The following is a 15,172-nucleotide window of genomic DNA, read 5'->3' as shown; positions in this document are numbered from 1 at the left end:
GTATGTACTGCCATCATCTCTGGAACGTGTCCAAGCCCTTTAATTCTCTATTAATAACAATAAATGGAAATTCTCATCCAGAACTACGGGGACAGGTACTGAACAGAGTGATCTGAGCTCTCTCCCAGTCCTTGTGATTCCCTAAGTAACCTGGGACATATTAAACCGATTTTTGCAGCACAGAGTTCCTTCTAAAACCATAGATTAAATTCACTGCTGAAAAAAAACATTTGGTTTGATTTTTCTTAACATTTATTATATACTTAGAATAAATTTATTGTGTCTTTGGCATTATTTAAGAAGAGAAATTTAACTTTCAGTAAGAACAAAAATATAGTTCTCAAAGGCAACTGCGTGAAGAATCATAAAGCACAGCTAAGGTTAGCTTAGAAACAAGATTCACTTCTTCTCATCCCGAGAGTGTGACCAGACAGGCTTACGTTTCTGAATAAAGGCTTCAATACCTTCCTGCCCATCTCTCAAAGTCAAATTGTCTACCATAACCTGAGTAGTGATTTTGTAAGCAGTATCAAGGTCCTGTGTCATCTGTCTGTAAAAGGTGGCTTTCCCCAATGCCAGGATGGATTTGCTGCTTTTGCATATCTTCTGAGAGATTTTCATGGTCTCTTCTTCCAGCTTGTCTTCTGGTACCACCTTGCTGACAAGCCCGTGCATTAATGCTTCTTGGGCAGAAAGAGGTTCACCCGTGAAAAGCATCTCTAATGCCACCTGAACAAGAAAAAATATTGTATTAAGTCAATATAACTGCCTTATTGTTTTCGTTTGTTTGGGGAATTTCAGCGTCCTCCTTCAAGTACAAGTTACTCTTTTGACAAATGTAAGATTTAAGTCTTTTGGCCTCTTAAACTGGCAAGGAAGTGTTAAGAGGTCTCAGCAAAGAGAAGGACTAGGTCTAAAGCTGGCCTTTTTTCAAACTTGCCCACTGACTGCAGCTGTCCTAGGCTGACACCTCTGGGTTTCTTTCCAAAAGCCCAGAATCTCTAGTGATTGCAGCAGGAATAAAGAGAGATGTGGATGGTCACAATGTCAAATGACTGAACTCGATGTTTTAAGCTGGGCACATAATGACAAATAAAGACTTACTACGTCAATGTGTAGTTTTTGAAAATACCTGCCGTAGTTTAAGTTTGGTCGGGGTGTTTTTAAATATGTCCCTCTTATAGCCGCATCTATTTCAGTCTCCCGCTGCTTCCAGCACCTTGTACTTGAGGTTTCAAATTTAAAAATCGCACACTCAGTGACTATTCAATGTTATAAATCAATAAGAATTTTTTTCTATGACTCGGGATGCAATTGATCAATGCCCTGAATCATAAAAGCTGATTATCCTCATTAGTATATTTGCTCTGGTAGCTATAAACAATGGCAACATTTAATGTGATAAAAGGTAAAATCAGTAATCCTGAGAACTATAGGGAATGTTCTTGCTACCTTTGAAAAGTGGCACAGAGAAAAGTATATCCCACACATTTTAAAAAGGTAATCATAAACCCCAGAAATACTAATTCAGAAACAGTTGTAACTGTACGCTATAGCGCACTTGAAAAGAAAACCACAGACAGGCTTTATTTGAACAGGATGGCCTTACAGATGGGAAATTTAAAGTTGAAGCTCTTATCCAGCAGTTGGACTTGTGCACTTAAATCCTCGCATCTCAGCAGAGCCCTGCTGGGCTTGGACAGTCTGTCCGCATGCATCCAACTGGATCAGAACTTAAAATTTCTTTTCTCAGTTACGGAAGCTTTACAGATCGTACTACTGTTTATGCAGTGAGAGATGTGTAGTCACAATCAGTAGGAAAGAAAGCAGGAAGAAAGTATAGGAGGGTTTTAGATGCTATTTAAAGCATCTTGATCTACACCCAGGCAGATCATGCTGGCCGTGAAATGTCACTGCCTGGCAAGAACCGATACCTCGGTGGGATTGATATTCTGAACTTGCAGGGGTTTCCTCATCAGGGGAGAACATCACTGTCTAAAGCACAGAGCTGTCTGTTGGAAAGGAAAAGGACTGCTGAGCTGGTATGCTGCTGGTATGAGTCCATGCTGGTTGGAATTGCATCAGTAGGAAGCTGCTTTCCCTAAACAGAATTCATCCCTTTATTGTTTTTCTCCGTCCAAAGAGTTATGAAGATATCTTTTGCAATGAAGTTATTTTGAATGTTGTACTGCAGGAAAATAAAGTTTAGGCAATGGAACTAAAACTCCTAACATGCGAACCTACTTCCTGCAAAATTACAAAGAGTATCTTTGGGGAAGGAGCCTACCTTTCTTGGAAGAGATCTGCCCAAGGCCACAGCTGGTGTGGAGCAAAACAGTCCGATGTTTACTCCAGGAGTAGCAAATTGAGATTTCTCACTTGCCACTGCAATGTCACAGCTTGCCACAAGCTGACAGCCTGCTGCTGTAGCCAAGCCATTTACTTTGGCAATCACTGGTACGGGAAGTTTCTGGATTAAAGTCATAACCTGCATGCACAAAAGAAAGTGGTCAGTTAGTCCCTGAAGTTTAAGCAGTGGCTGTTCTAAAACTTGCAGTTGCTTCACACACCTGATGTGTGCATTTTTCAGCTTTATTAACTGGAGTTTAGTAAAAGAAGCAAGCTCTCTGCAAAACCTGTTTTAATGCACAAGACCACTGCTGTTCCAGTAGCTGCTCAGTTGTGTTTATGTAGCATGAGTTGGTCCTGCTAACTCCAGTGGCAACGGAAAACACAAGAATGAAAGGCAGAAACACTTGTTACCAGATCTGCATGGAGCCTGGATGCTTCTGCACTGCAGGTGTAGTGTTCCTAGCTGTGGGAAGATGTGTCTCCGAGACACACCATCCCCACCTTCATTTGCCCCATAATGGAAAACTGACTTAATAAAAACCAGCCTATTGCTGGTTTCTGCAGGATCTCCAGCCTGGGTTGATCTCACCCAAACACAATCATTGGATGTCTTTCTAGGCTTACTCTGCATTCTAGGGAGAGACTTACCTGCCAGGAAACAATTTTTCCTGCTTGCATTAGACATAAGATGCGAAAACACACTCTTTCTCTCAGATAATTCTTGAAGGTTGGACATCCAACTTCAGATAGCTGAAGTTAAGAAAGATGAGTTTGTCTTAACTGTTCTAACTCAGGTTCTCCTTCCATACAGAGGGAATCAACAAACTCACCTAATTTTAATGCCTGAAGATAGAAAATCCTAGTTAAATGATTACAGTCATTATCTGGATAAAAAAAAAATCTCATATTAGCACAGTGTAGCAAGATAACAAATTTTCATTTGCTACTTCAATTTCTCCAGTAGATGAAGTCTAGCAAATTTTATGTTGCTTAGGTAAAACTACCTACATTCAGTTTTGAATTTGATCAGTCTTTGTCTCCATTCTTCTATCTTTGTTTAAAAACAATTTTTCAGTGGATCTTGAGAAGCAGACAACAAGAGAGTAACAATATGTGCATGTGCGGAGACAAACAACTACAGAGTACTCTTCTCATTATAAAAATTCAAAGTCAACTGCTTCTCTGAAAAAAAAACCCTGAACTCGGTGTTCAGGGTACTGGTACTGGTACTTATGGTTTTGTATTTGAAAAGCCTCTGGAGAAGTGATATTCTCAGCTGTCTCAAACTTGTATGTGGAGGGTACTTTGTTCCCAGATACTGCATTACATAGTATTGCTAACATTGTTATATGCATGGGGAAACAGAGGTATAGCAGCTGAGATGATCTGCCTAAGATTACCAGATGTAGAAGCCAAGGTGCCTGAAAACAAGCCCGATGCTCTGGACCCCTAGTCCACAATGCTGTAGGCATGTCGTTTAGGGTAGAATCTATTCTATTTAAATTAAATATTGAAATTTAGGAAGACACGATCTTGTTTTGGAAGCCCCCAAAAGTACCTTTTTCTCTCTATTGACCAAAAAAAAGCACAAGTGATTTGATGGTGGTTATCCCTAGATTTCTAGGAAAGACACTGCCCAAATACTCAGCTACAAGGAACACTGGCTAAACTAAGGAAGATGCCATGATTGTACCCATTGTAGATGACATGCACGTTGGCATTCTAGCCCTTTTATTTGCATGTAGAGAAATCCAGGTAAAACATAATTTCACCAGGATCAGGTATTAAAATGGCAGAGCAGCAAAAAGCAAGGCATCTGGAGCAACAGTCTGTGCTTTAGCTAGTAGATGAGCAATGCTGTCCCTCCTTAAATCAGTATCATTGCTTGCTCTTAATACCAGGCAGAAGGGTGGCACTTAAGAACTGCTTACCTCTGCACATATTTCAAACACTTGGGAATGATGCTTCACATCATCTTCATTTGACAGTTCCTTTAAATCATGGCCAGAACAAAATACAGGTCCTTCAGCTGCAAAGAATTTCAGGAAAAGTCAGTCTGAATTAATCAGGAAACCAGGGGTAGCGGCATATCAATGCCCCAGCTAAAGGTATGTCAATGAGACGTCAATGGCAAAAAAGAGCTTGGGGAGGGAGTTTTACACACTTCTGAAATATTGCCTTCTGGGTTTTGTAACAACTTCAAATTGCCACAATGCAACATTTAACCACAGTAACACCCATAAATATTTTTAAAGGCCTAATTTTACTTCCATTCCAAGTTAACTCAGTTAAAAGTAAGGCACTTCACACCTCTGAGCCCAGTTTCTTGTAAGGATACTGTACTAAACAGCTCCTTGGTGCAATGTAAACTAGTCAGCTGGAGCAAGGATGGAGCCCTCTGCTCTCAGACTAACAGATACAGTTATTCCCTCCTGATTGAACCCAGCATTAATGATTAACTTTTATTAAGTAAGCATCAAGATTTTTGTGTCATGGCGTTCAAAGCCACAACAGAAAAAAAAAAGAAAAAAGGTTGTTCTTCTAGAGGAGAACCAGAAGGGTTGTTGGGGTATCTTTTCCTCCAACTGCTAAAACCGTCATCTAGAAAATCCCGAAAAGCATGTCCAGGGTTTGGGCAGCAAAAGAGCAGGCTTCTGTGGACCTAAGTTTTGGATTTGCTTGCCTCCGGTGGCAGCTAAGCTGAAAACATCCTTTACGGGTACACTATCTTTACAACAGTTTTCCTTTGTCATGAGAGTATCTGCCATAAGAATAAACCAATTTGATGCTTCTGAATCCTTCAGAACTCAGATATTTGCATGGATGTGACATTTCCAGCTATAACTATGCAGACACAACCTTACCTATGCATTTTTTTGTTACAGACCAGATTACTGTGGCACAGTCTATCCAGAAATAACCACACAATTAACATAGTCAGCTCATGGGATCAGCAATACATATCTGGAAATTAATCACATCTGCATTTGTGCCTCACTGAAGAAGAATCCACTGTGAAGTCTGTGTTAAAGACTCAAAGCATTCCCTGAAAAGCCTTTTATTTTCTTGCGATTCCTTCTTTTGCATTCCGTTCAGCAAGGGAATTGGAAATCAACAGGAACATGCAATTTCTCTTTAAACTGAAACAAAAAACCAAATGAAATTGTGCTCACAAACTCCCAGACCACTGTACTCCCAAAGAAGAACCTGAAGAGTTTCACAAGATTTGTAACTGCTGTCTGAAACATTGGATATATATATTAAACTCACCCCTGTGAAGTTAACTTACTTATACGCTCGTGTGTGTGTGCACAAACACACAGTGTTTTCCTCTACGTACAAGAAACAGCAGCATCCTAAATTAATAAACCTATTTCTCCAAGATGTTTGGAAGGGGGGCAGGGGAAGATTATCTTAAAATAGCAGGGGAAAAAAAGATGGCTTAAGAACAGCTCAAGTTTCATTATCTTTAAGAACTCTACAGGTTAATACCTAAACGGAAGAAAACTGTAATAGGCTCTGAGAGATAATGTTTTACATCTGCAGGTTACGGGTGACTGCAGTACCGATATTATGGTCCCTCCTTCATCAGAGAGTTTTAAAAACAGTTTTGACAAACCAGTGGCCAAGATAACGAGGCTGATCCTGGCTTACAGCAGGGGAACAGAGCACACGATTTGAAGAAACCTCGTGAGCCCTGTTTACTTACAGTCTATACCCGCTGCCGAAGGCAACAAGTGTCATACCAGCTCAGCCTGTTCCTGCATGAAAACCTGTATCTGGGAATGTTATTTCTTTAGTTTGACAACCATTAGAACCTGGCTTTTGTTCTGTTTACAGTATTCTTTACATACAGCTTTTAAACCAATTATTTAATCTACCGACTGTTTTTACAAAAGGAAAAAGCTCATCGACTCTGCAAACGTGCTGCATAACCTGACTGAAATACTGACTTTGTTTTGAAACCCGTTTCTACAGTGTTTCTTCTTAGACGAGTTAAGTATCAACAAAAATACAAGAAAACCCAAGTCAATTGTCAGCGCCGTGTTCAAGAATGAGGAATTAAGTACGTGAGAGTGGAAACTGGGTTCTGTGAGATTTCGGTTTAAACTCCACATTACCCCGTTTTTTCTCCTTCCCTCGCCCCCCCGCCCCCTTCCATCGGCCTTAAATGACGGAAGTACCTGAAATGATAATAACTCGGAGGTCTTTGCTTTTGACGTCGTGCAGCAGGTCCTCCCTGAGGGACTGCAGCATGGAGAGGGACAGGGCGTTTCTCTTCCTCGGGTTGTTCAAGATAATGTTTCTGTAAAAGCCGTTGAAGACAAAGGGGGTAACTGTCAAAACAAGCAATAAGCGCATTCAGGGACGGGCCCGCCTCCTCCGCCCCAGCCGCCGCCGCCTCACCGGACGCCCTCCGCCTGCCGCCGGACCGTCAGCTTCTCCGGCAGGGGCGGCCGCCCGGCTCCCGCCACCGCCGCGCCGCTGAAGGCCGCGGCCAGGGGCCTCCTCAGCCGCCACAGCCTCGCGGCGGCCATGGCTGCCGGGCGGGCGCGGCGGGCGGCTCGCTACTGACCCCTAGGCCGGCCGCCTGCCGCCCGCCCCGAGCCGGAGCCGCTGCCTCTGGCGGGGCGGTGCTCCCCTCGGCGCTGGGGCGTTCGAGGGAGGGCGGCCCGTGTCTGCTCCCGAGGCGCTGAGTGCTGCCAGGGGACGGGATAGAACGGTACGGAGCTTCCCCCGGCCGTGGGTTCAGTCTCAGAGCTGATTTCCACAAGGTGTGGGCTGTAGAACCAGCGGAACGCCTGGGGCCTCCTGCTCTGGAAGGGCTGGGTGGGAAGGCGGCGTTCGTTAACGGGTATCTTGGGGATGTTGGAGGAATACTAAAAATGTTGACATTTTTGCTATAATTTCTTCAGATTCCACTAAGCATTTGCATCTAGGACCACGGGATGGAGATTAGGACTGTGCTGAGAAAACTTTTTAGTGACGCTAATTTGGGATGTATCAACAGAGAGGACAATTGCGTTCTGCAGAGAGAATGAGGTCACTTTGAGGCCGAGAGTAACGGCACGGGATGAAATTCAGTACTTTGGGTTATATACTTGTGAACTAGGGAGCTCATCATCTGGAAGTGGTCGTGGAGAAGACCTTGGGTGTTTTAATTGGTTCCACAGAGTCGGTCTGTAGTCCGTATGATGCATTCAAGAAAAAAAGAGACAAATGTGATTTTAAGAGGTGATTTTAAAATTCAAATGTGATTTTAAAATTCAAAGTATTTTAGGGACATACAGGTACATTCACAACTCATCTTGATTATTGTGTATGCTTCTGGTCACCCACGTTCAAGAAGCCAAATTAAAAGAGGGGCAGAGAGAATAGATTGGCAGAGAACAGAGACTCTCTTCCTAGGGATGAGAGGAGTGTTGTTCCTTGAGTCTAGCAAAACAAATATGAAAGGACTTACGACTGCTGCCTCCAGAGGACAGGCATTTTGCAATCTGAGAAGGCAAAAAGCTCTGTAAGATGGAGAACAATGCAGGCACTACCGCAGTACACTGAACATTAATATATCTGAGCCAGAAATGAAGGAGCAAAGATACTGCCGTTAGAGGAGTGAGACTGTGGAACAGCCCGGCCATAGAAGCTACATGGATAAAATCTGTTTGTTTTTTTTTTCAAGAGGGAGCTCAGGAGGCTTCTAAAAGGGGTTATACGATGTCTCTTCCTCGGTTACCAGAGGGATGGATCTGGGGAAGTGGGTCCCTCTCCATCTGTGTTTCTGCTGAACCCCAAAGCTCTCCTTTGCCAGCTACTGGTACGATGCATAATAAGTCTTTCTAGTTTGAGAGATGCACAACTCTCTGCAGACCCCAATTACTCAAAATAGTTCTTCCAGAAAATGTCACTTTGCGATATAACCTCTCACATTTCTTTCATTCCTCTGTTCTCTACTCGCAAGAGCGATGACCTCTCTTTCTTCACACCTGGCTCAGGCAGTCTCCTGGGAAAGAAGCAGCTGTGCAGATGAGGCAGCCAGCGAACAATCTCATCTGCCATGAGATGCCGACGGGCCCAAAGCCCAAGCAGCGCTGTTCCAGGAGTACAGGCTGCCCCAGTCATGATTCCCCGCTCTTCCTTATCGCACCTACTCATTGTGTATCCTTTCCTAAATGCTAGGGGAAAGTATTAGGAACTGAAGTGTTTTATGCACATGCAAGTCCTCATTGTTTGTGCTCCCCATTTTCTGGCAGAGCAGTAGGTACCCTAAAACAAAATAGATATATGTCCAGCATATGTTCCTTGTAAATGTAAATCTGTGCTCCTGGTTCCCGATCTCCCCATTCTTGTGAGTTCTTGTAGGTTCCCAAATGTGCCTCTAGTTTTCATCAGTGTCTGTTGAACCCCTGCAGCTTTTCATATCTGAGCATCAGCCTCATAAAAGAACCACTTGAATTTTGTGTTTAATAATATATTTACTTATACAGATAGTATCAGCTTAGTGTGGGGATGCACTTTCTGCTTACTGATTTTATATGGCCTAAAACAATGACCCGTCAGGGTCACTGGGCTTTGTGGCTGTACTGTAATAGCAGTAGTGGGTTTATGTACATTTTAATGCATTGAAGGACACTGATAGGCCTGAGGGCTAGGTCTGCACTGGGCTTTCCCCACTTGCCCATTTTCATTTTCTCATGGTTGGTTGTACTTCATGGTCATTCACTGAAAAGTTCCTTCAAAATTTATTTTTAATATGTGGTAGGAATCTGTAGCAAAAAAAATGCCCATTTAGAAGAAAATGAGATCATCTTAAATAGATCACAGCAGTTTTCAAAGTCCCTGCTTGATGTGGCAAAGGCCAGCACACAGAGAACACAATGTGTGTGCCAGCTCTGGGAGGAGTTCTCAATCCCCTGCAACTCTGACCAGTGACCTCTTTCACGCGGCCTTCTGAATTACAGTATTTTTTTTTTTCTTCTAGTTCCTTCTCTTTCTCCATCTCGTCGTCCTTTTTCTGCCCATCTCCAGGGAAAAAACGTTTTTTGTCTTCTCCAGAAAGCTTCTTTTTAATATAATGTTTCCAGCTCCCTGGAAATTCTGTTCTGTTTCACTTTGATTGACAACCTCATGTTTCCTTTCACACCCACCCCCATTACAGATTTTTTTTTGGCTGCAGCTTCCCCAATGCATTAAACAGACCTGCTGCTGCCTTCTCTCAGAAAGCGCTGAAAAAACTTTTCCAATTTCAGGCAGCTTTCCTTTTTATAGCATTTGCTAGCAACATTGTGGTTATGGCTGAGCTCACACTTCCAACTGGAGACAACAAGGAGCCAGGATTGCAAGTACCAGACGGGGCTTTTCTAACCTTCAGCTGTATTGATCCTTCACATAAAATGAAAAGGGAGATAGATGATAAGGGACATAACACAACTTCATTGTTGGATCATTACAGAAACTTTCAGGGTATCATGCTGTGCTATGAAAAGATATTTTGAAATTCAAGTGTGCCTAGCTGCTGTAAAGCACTCTGGGGTCTCCATTCTAATGTTGCTAGATAACATGTATGGACAGTAAAGATAGTATATGGGATCCCCTTCTTTATGAAGCACAAGTATTTTTTTGTGTCTTTATCTCCTTGGCTTTCAAAGAGCCCAGATGGGATGTGCACCTCGTAGGAGTACCTGCTTCACCCCAATGGTCAGTATCATCGCAGGGCAGAGGCAGACCTTGCTGGGATGAGGCTGAAACGTAAAACACATATACACACACATATGCAAATGAGTAAATATATACATAAAGACACTTCTACCTATTAATTGGGATGTTGTGATGAAAAATTGGAACTATTTTATGGAATGTGAGGCAGGCATATCCCCAGCTGACTTTCATGCAAATTATTTCTTGTGAAACGTTGGCATTCGCAGAGGATCTTGTGACCTGATTTTCAACACTGCTGAAGGCATTCAAATCCCACGGGGAGCCAGAGGGGTTCAGCACCTTTAAAACTCAAGGACTGCTTAATTCTGGTCAGGTACATAGTAGTTCCAGGATAACAGGGAGAGCAGGGCCCTGTTCTTGCACCCAGGCCAAGGAAAATGATTCATTTTCGTGCTTTGTGAATTCTGCTAGCAAAGAGATAGATTAGTGCATTACTATTTCTTTTATGTGGAACCCTCCAGGACTGCCTAAAGAAAAGATGAAAAAATATTTTGCATATTTGCTCCTTTTTAGCCAAAGGACTCCGAGGCGAGTCCTAGCACTACATGAAGGGTGCTGTCCATATACCATTTTTTACTGTATCCTTAGCCAATTAATGTTTTCTATACTGGTGTTAAGATAGAAATAGCACAGAAACTTCAGGACAATACTCATTTGGGCTGGGATTTTCTAAGGACATGAAGCTAAGGGCTCTTTATTCTGCCCACTCCTGGAATTCATATGACTCTGCTACCTAACCTTCTTTGGGTTCTAGCCTTGGTTTTTTTATTTGAAAACATATTATTCTGATTTATGTTAGTCACAGAAAGACATGTCATGTATCAGTCCTCTCTTTAAAAAGAGGGACTTTTTTCTAGTCATTCAAAATCAGTTATAGAATTCATGTATATCAGACTATCAGAAAAGCTTAGTCTGTACTCTAAGAGAAAGTGATTTTTTAAAAATTATTGGTTATTCTGCTAAAACAAAGCACTTAAATTGAGTTTTAATTCCATGACTGCCATTGATATTTTAAAATAACCTGTGAACCAGGCTCAACACCTGCCACTCCAGTCAGGCTCAGATTAGGTCCTTACCTGGCAATACCGCTGCCTCCTGTAATTACATTTAGCGTTTGGCTTTGACATTAAACATAAAGCTCCCAGTGTCATCACCACTCCAATTTTTTGCAATTACTGCTCAGAGATTTTTCTCTGTCACTGTGTGGCAGCACTGCTCCATGTAATGGATGCTAGTTATTTTCCCTTCAGCTTGAGAACCAGGTGAATGATCAAAGCCCTTTTGTCACTGGACCCCTCCCTGTTCCTCTTTATTTACGGTTGGACTCGATGATCTTAAAGGTCTCTTCCAACCTAAATGATTCTAAATTATTCTATGATTTGCTGGTTTTCTCCTATCATCCCCACACTCATTTTTCATCCTTCATTGTCCTCACTTCCTCAGAGGTTTTAAAGCGATTCATATTTCCCTGGCTTTAACATTAGATTTTTTGTATGTGCCTTCCAATTATGAGATTCTTAAGATGTGAACAACGACCAGAATTATGAAGTATATGGGAGGATACAACAGCTTGGAAAAAAGGTGGTATTCATTCCTGTCCTCACAGTATCTAACCTTAGGTTCCCAATTTAGATACTTAATCCTGCAAGGCTCACAATCAATAGAGACATGCGCTCCTCCGCAGGGCTGCTCAGTGTGTCTGAATTAGGTGCTTGCTCCCAGTGCCTCTCCAGGCTGCCTGCTTCTCCCTACTGATTGCGGAGGGAACCAAGGGAAACCAGTCAGATGCCGCTCGCAGATGGTGTGAACGTTCCCTTCACCCACACAGAAGCTACAAATGCTGATCTCAGCCCAGGGACCTCTCTGGAGGAATGGAGTACCAGAATCCTCTCAGCCTGACGATCCTCTGACTGTATCTCAGGATTCACTGCCACCACTTCTCTCTGCTGTGGTTACGGATAAAAACATTGCTGTGAAAGAAGAGGTAAATTGTAGCTGCTGTTTGGGGCCGAGAACAAAAATTTGCCTAAAAGCTCTCCGTACTTGGGAACAACCACTGTTATTGCATGGCTTTGCTCCAAGCCACGTCTGCAAAGGACAATTCTCACCACAAAATTACACCCTCTACCCACGTTGTCCCTGCCTCTGCTAGTAACTTCTTTTCCATAGCAAAATATGTTGAATTTTCTGGACTCTTCCGGTTCACCTGTTTCCTGCCCTTTGGCCAATTTTCAGCTCATTTCATTTTTGTTCATTCCTTTTCTTTTCACCCCATCACAACCACCAGAGGCATCATATTAGAACTGGGGAAAATATTCATTAATTTTCAATTAAATAGGATTTTTATCCAATAAGAATAACAGAATCTTACAAATAAGCATGAGTTTTATAGGGAAATAGGAGAATGACAGAATCCTAATAGTTAATGGTTCCTTGGTACCACCAAAGTCAGAAGACCCAGAGGGAAAACAGGTAAAATCCACCTTGGGTAGAAGAATTAACACAGTAACAGAAGAAATTAGTTCAGTTAGGAGCTGAAGCGAGGCATGTCAATACCGGACTGGGGTGAGAGGAGAATGCTTTCAAGTGTCCTCAGGTGAAACATTTCTTGCAAGGGGCTTGATCCAGAACACTGCTCATTAGTGGGTTGTCAGTGACTTACGTATCTTAATGTCGTCCATCTTACCTTGTCTTACCTGACATCTTATCTCCCCCGTGCTGTGTCGAACGTGGCAGCCATGAGGCAGGGCAAGGAATCGCCAGCAAAGCTCCCAACTGCTCGTGTGTTATTTTCTTCCCTCGTACAGGAGGGAACACCAGGTAGGAGTTTGGGCTCAGACCATAAGCCAGCTGGCCCCAATACTCTCACTGCACCGTTTTATCTACCAAGGCCACACATGTTACATTTGCAGTGTGGTGGCACTAAGGAAGGGGCGATGACCTGATTCAACACAGCTGTCTGATATTGTGGAGAAACATCCTGTAACTCGCTGTGTCAAAGTGCTCGTGGTTCCTGTTCCCAGGCAGAGGAAATATTAATACATAATGAGCAAAGAAAATTATTCTGTATTTAGGAAATACTAATCCACAAATTAAAAGGGGCATTTTTATGATAAAGGATTATTTTGGTTTTGAAGGAAAAAAAAAAACGTTCAGGGAATTATGCCTGCCAGTCACCCAGATCTGTCATGCAGGTTGGAAGAGATGTTAAAAGTTGCAGGAAAATTATTGCTGAGGAGAACAAAAAGACAGAAATGAATGCTTACTGTGAGGAAAAGGCTGCAGCACAAGTTCAGTGATTATCTATCTCGTGTGACCTACTGGCCAATTAATCGGCTTGCCAATCAATACGCATCGCTCGGAGCCAGACCCAGCCTTGCCTCTCACTCAGCGAGGCGTCACGGGGCATGGAAGGAAGCTGAGACACAGCGTGTTTGTGTATGTGCCAAAGACAGACACTGTAAGAGAGGGGATTATATATAAGGGGAACTTCAGGATACTGGCACAGTGCATGACTGAATTAAAATTTGTAGAAAACAGTCTTTATTAGTTCTGTAGTTGAAGAAATAACTTGTGTTGCTACATCCCTAACACTTTGCGTCGCCTACCCTCTCGCTCCCCCCCCCCACCTCCAGTCCTCTCTATCACCCTCTCCATTAACTGAGCAAGACGTGCTATGGTGTGAAGGGCGCGTGTTGTTGGCAGGTCCAACACAACAGATGATTGCCCAGTGAACTCCGCAGCTTTTCTCTTATTAGAGGCGATAATTTGGGTCTCTAGTCTCTGTATGGCCATCGGTGTTCTTAGGAGAGGTGGATACTTAAGATGGCTGAGAACCCCAACCTGCTGTCAAATGTAGCAGGAGACAAGCAGTATGATCATATTTCCAAAGGAAACCAGGCTAAAATAACCTCCACAATAATGTTAATCTCCTACATTTAAAATTACGCTGCTGTTTTCACGAAGAATAGCCTCCTGCACAGCAGCAACGCTACAGTAAACTAGAGATTTTCATTGCTATGTAACTGTTTCATTGAGAGCTGAGTGGTTAGTACTGGCAAGATTCTTAATATGGAAATGGACTTATCAATTATCAATTAATATTTTAATGAAACTAATCACATCAGTGACTTTTTAGAGTTCCATTGATTTTAAACAGCCAACTCACTAGTTTATCTTTGGTTTGATTTTCACATTTTCATTCCACTTGAATGAGAAACTTGTGCTTGAGCTTCACAAGACAGCAGGAGAGACGTGTGCACACCAATTTCCCCCTCTCTTCTCATCAGAGGCAATGAAATCAAATGCTTCCCTGATTTACATCCTGCTTAATCCCACTGACATTCATTTACTTAAATCTGGGTACATTATTTGTCCAATTAGATCTGTACAGTATGCAAAATATGAGGGTTTGGCTAGGTGTCTTTAAAATAATGTAGTTTCATATATCACGTATTTTAAAACATGGCTATCTGCATTTCTCTTTCATCAGTATTTATGTGCTTAGTTCTGGAGGAGGCCAAAAAAGACCATTTCTAGCTAGTAATTTGTTTAAATTCCACTTTTTTGATTTCTTCTTGTTTCAGGAGTACCTTAGTGTGTGCCTTTTGTGCTATGATTCTTGGCACATTCAGCTCTAGGAACCTGGGCACCTCAACTGATATTACTATTCTCAGCAGGAACCTTCAGGGAGATGAACAGCATATATTTGGACATCTGAGGTAAACGAAATATGATTATATGAATTAATTGTGGCTGTGGAGTTTTTCAAGTTCTTCATGTTTTCCATGAACATCATACAGATTTGGTTGTTGACAGTGGCATGAAGTTTCATTTGAATTGCTGAGGATGGAAGAGAGTCTGACTTTGCAAGACAGCTGAATCTCAGTCCTATTTGAAGTCGATGGCTGGATTCTTATGGACTTCACTGGCACCAGGTTTCCATCTGCAGGCTTTCTGGACCTGGCACAGTAATTCTCAAGCACTGACGCTAGTGGCAACTCATGACGGTGCATGAAGACTTACTTTCAGCTTTTGGATATGCAGCGCTAATAACGTCTCTGCGGTCTCAGAGCCACAACAGTAAAAATGGAATTCAGACAGT

General features: G+C 42.4%; 1 protein-coding gene across 1 annotated transcript; it reads right to left on the bottom strand.

Annotated features, from left to right (window-relative positions):
- Window positions 1–229: 229 nt before the first annotated feature.
- Window positions 230–6,920, bottom strand: ECHDC3 (enoyl-CoA hydratase domain containing 3). The gene is made up of 5 exons (XM_075143428.1): window positions 6,760–6,920; window positions 6,537–6,658; window positions 4,284–4,381; window positions 2,288–2,488; window positions 230–729 (listed from the first exon to the last, which is right to left on the bottom strand). The coding sequence occupies exons 1-5, from the start codon at window positions 6,888–6,890 to the stop codon at window positions 400–402; spliced, it is 882 nt and encodes a 293-aa protein (XP_074999529.1). The 5' UTR covers window positions 6,891–6,920; the 3' UTR covers window positions 230–399.
- Between the last annotated feature and the right edge of the window lie 8,252 nt (window positions 6,921–15,172).

This window comes from Calonectris borealis, chromosome 1 (genome assembly GCF_964195595.1).
Source record: "Calonectris borealis chromosome 1, bCalBor7.hap1.2, whole genome shotgun sequence".
Lineage (NCBI taxonomy): Eukaryota > Metazoa > Chordata > Aves > Procellariiformes > Procellariidae > Calonectris > Calonectris borealis.
The sequence above is the reverse complement of the archived record's forward strand: the minus strand, read 5'-3'. Positions and strand labels throughout refer to the sequence as shown.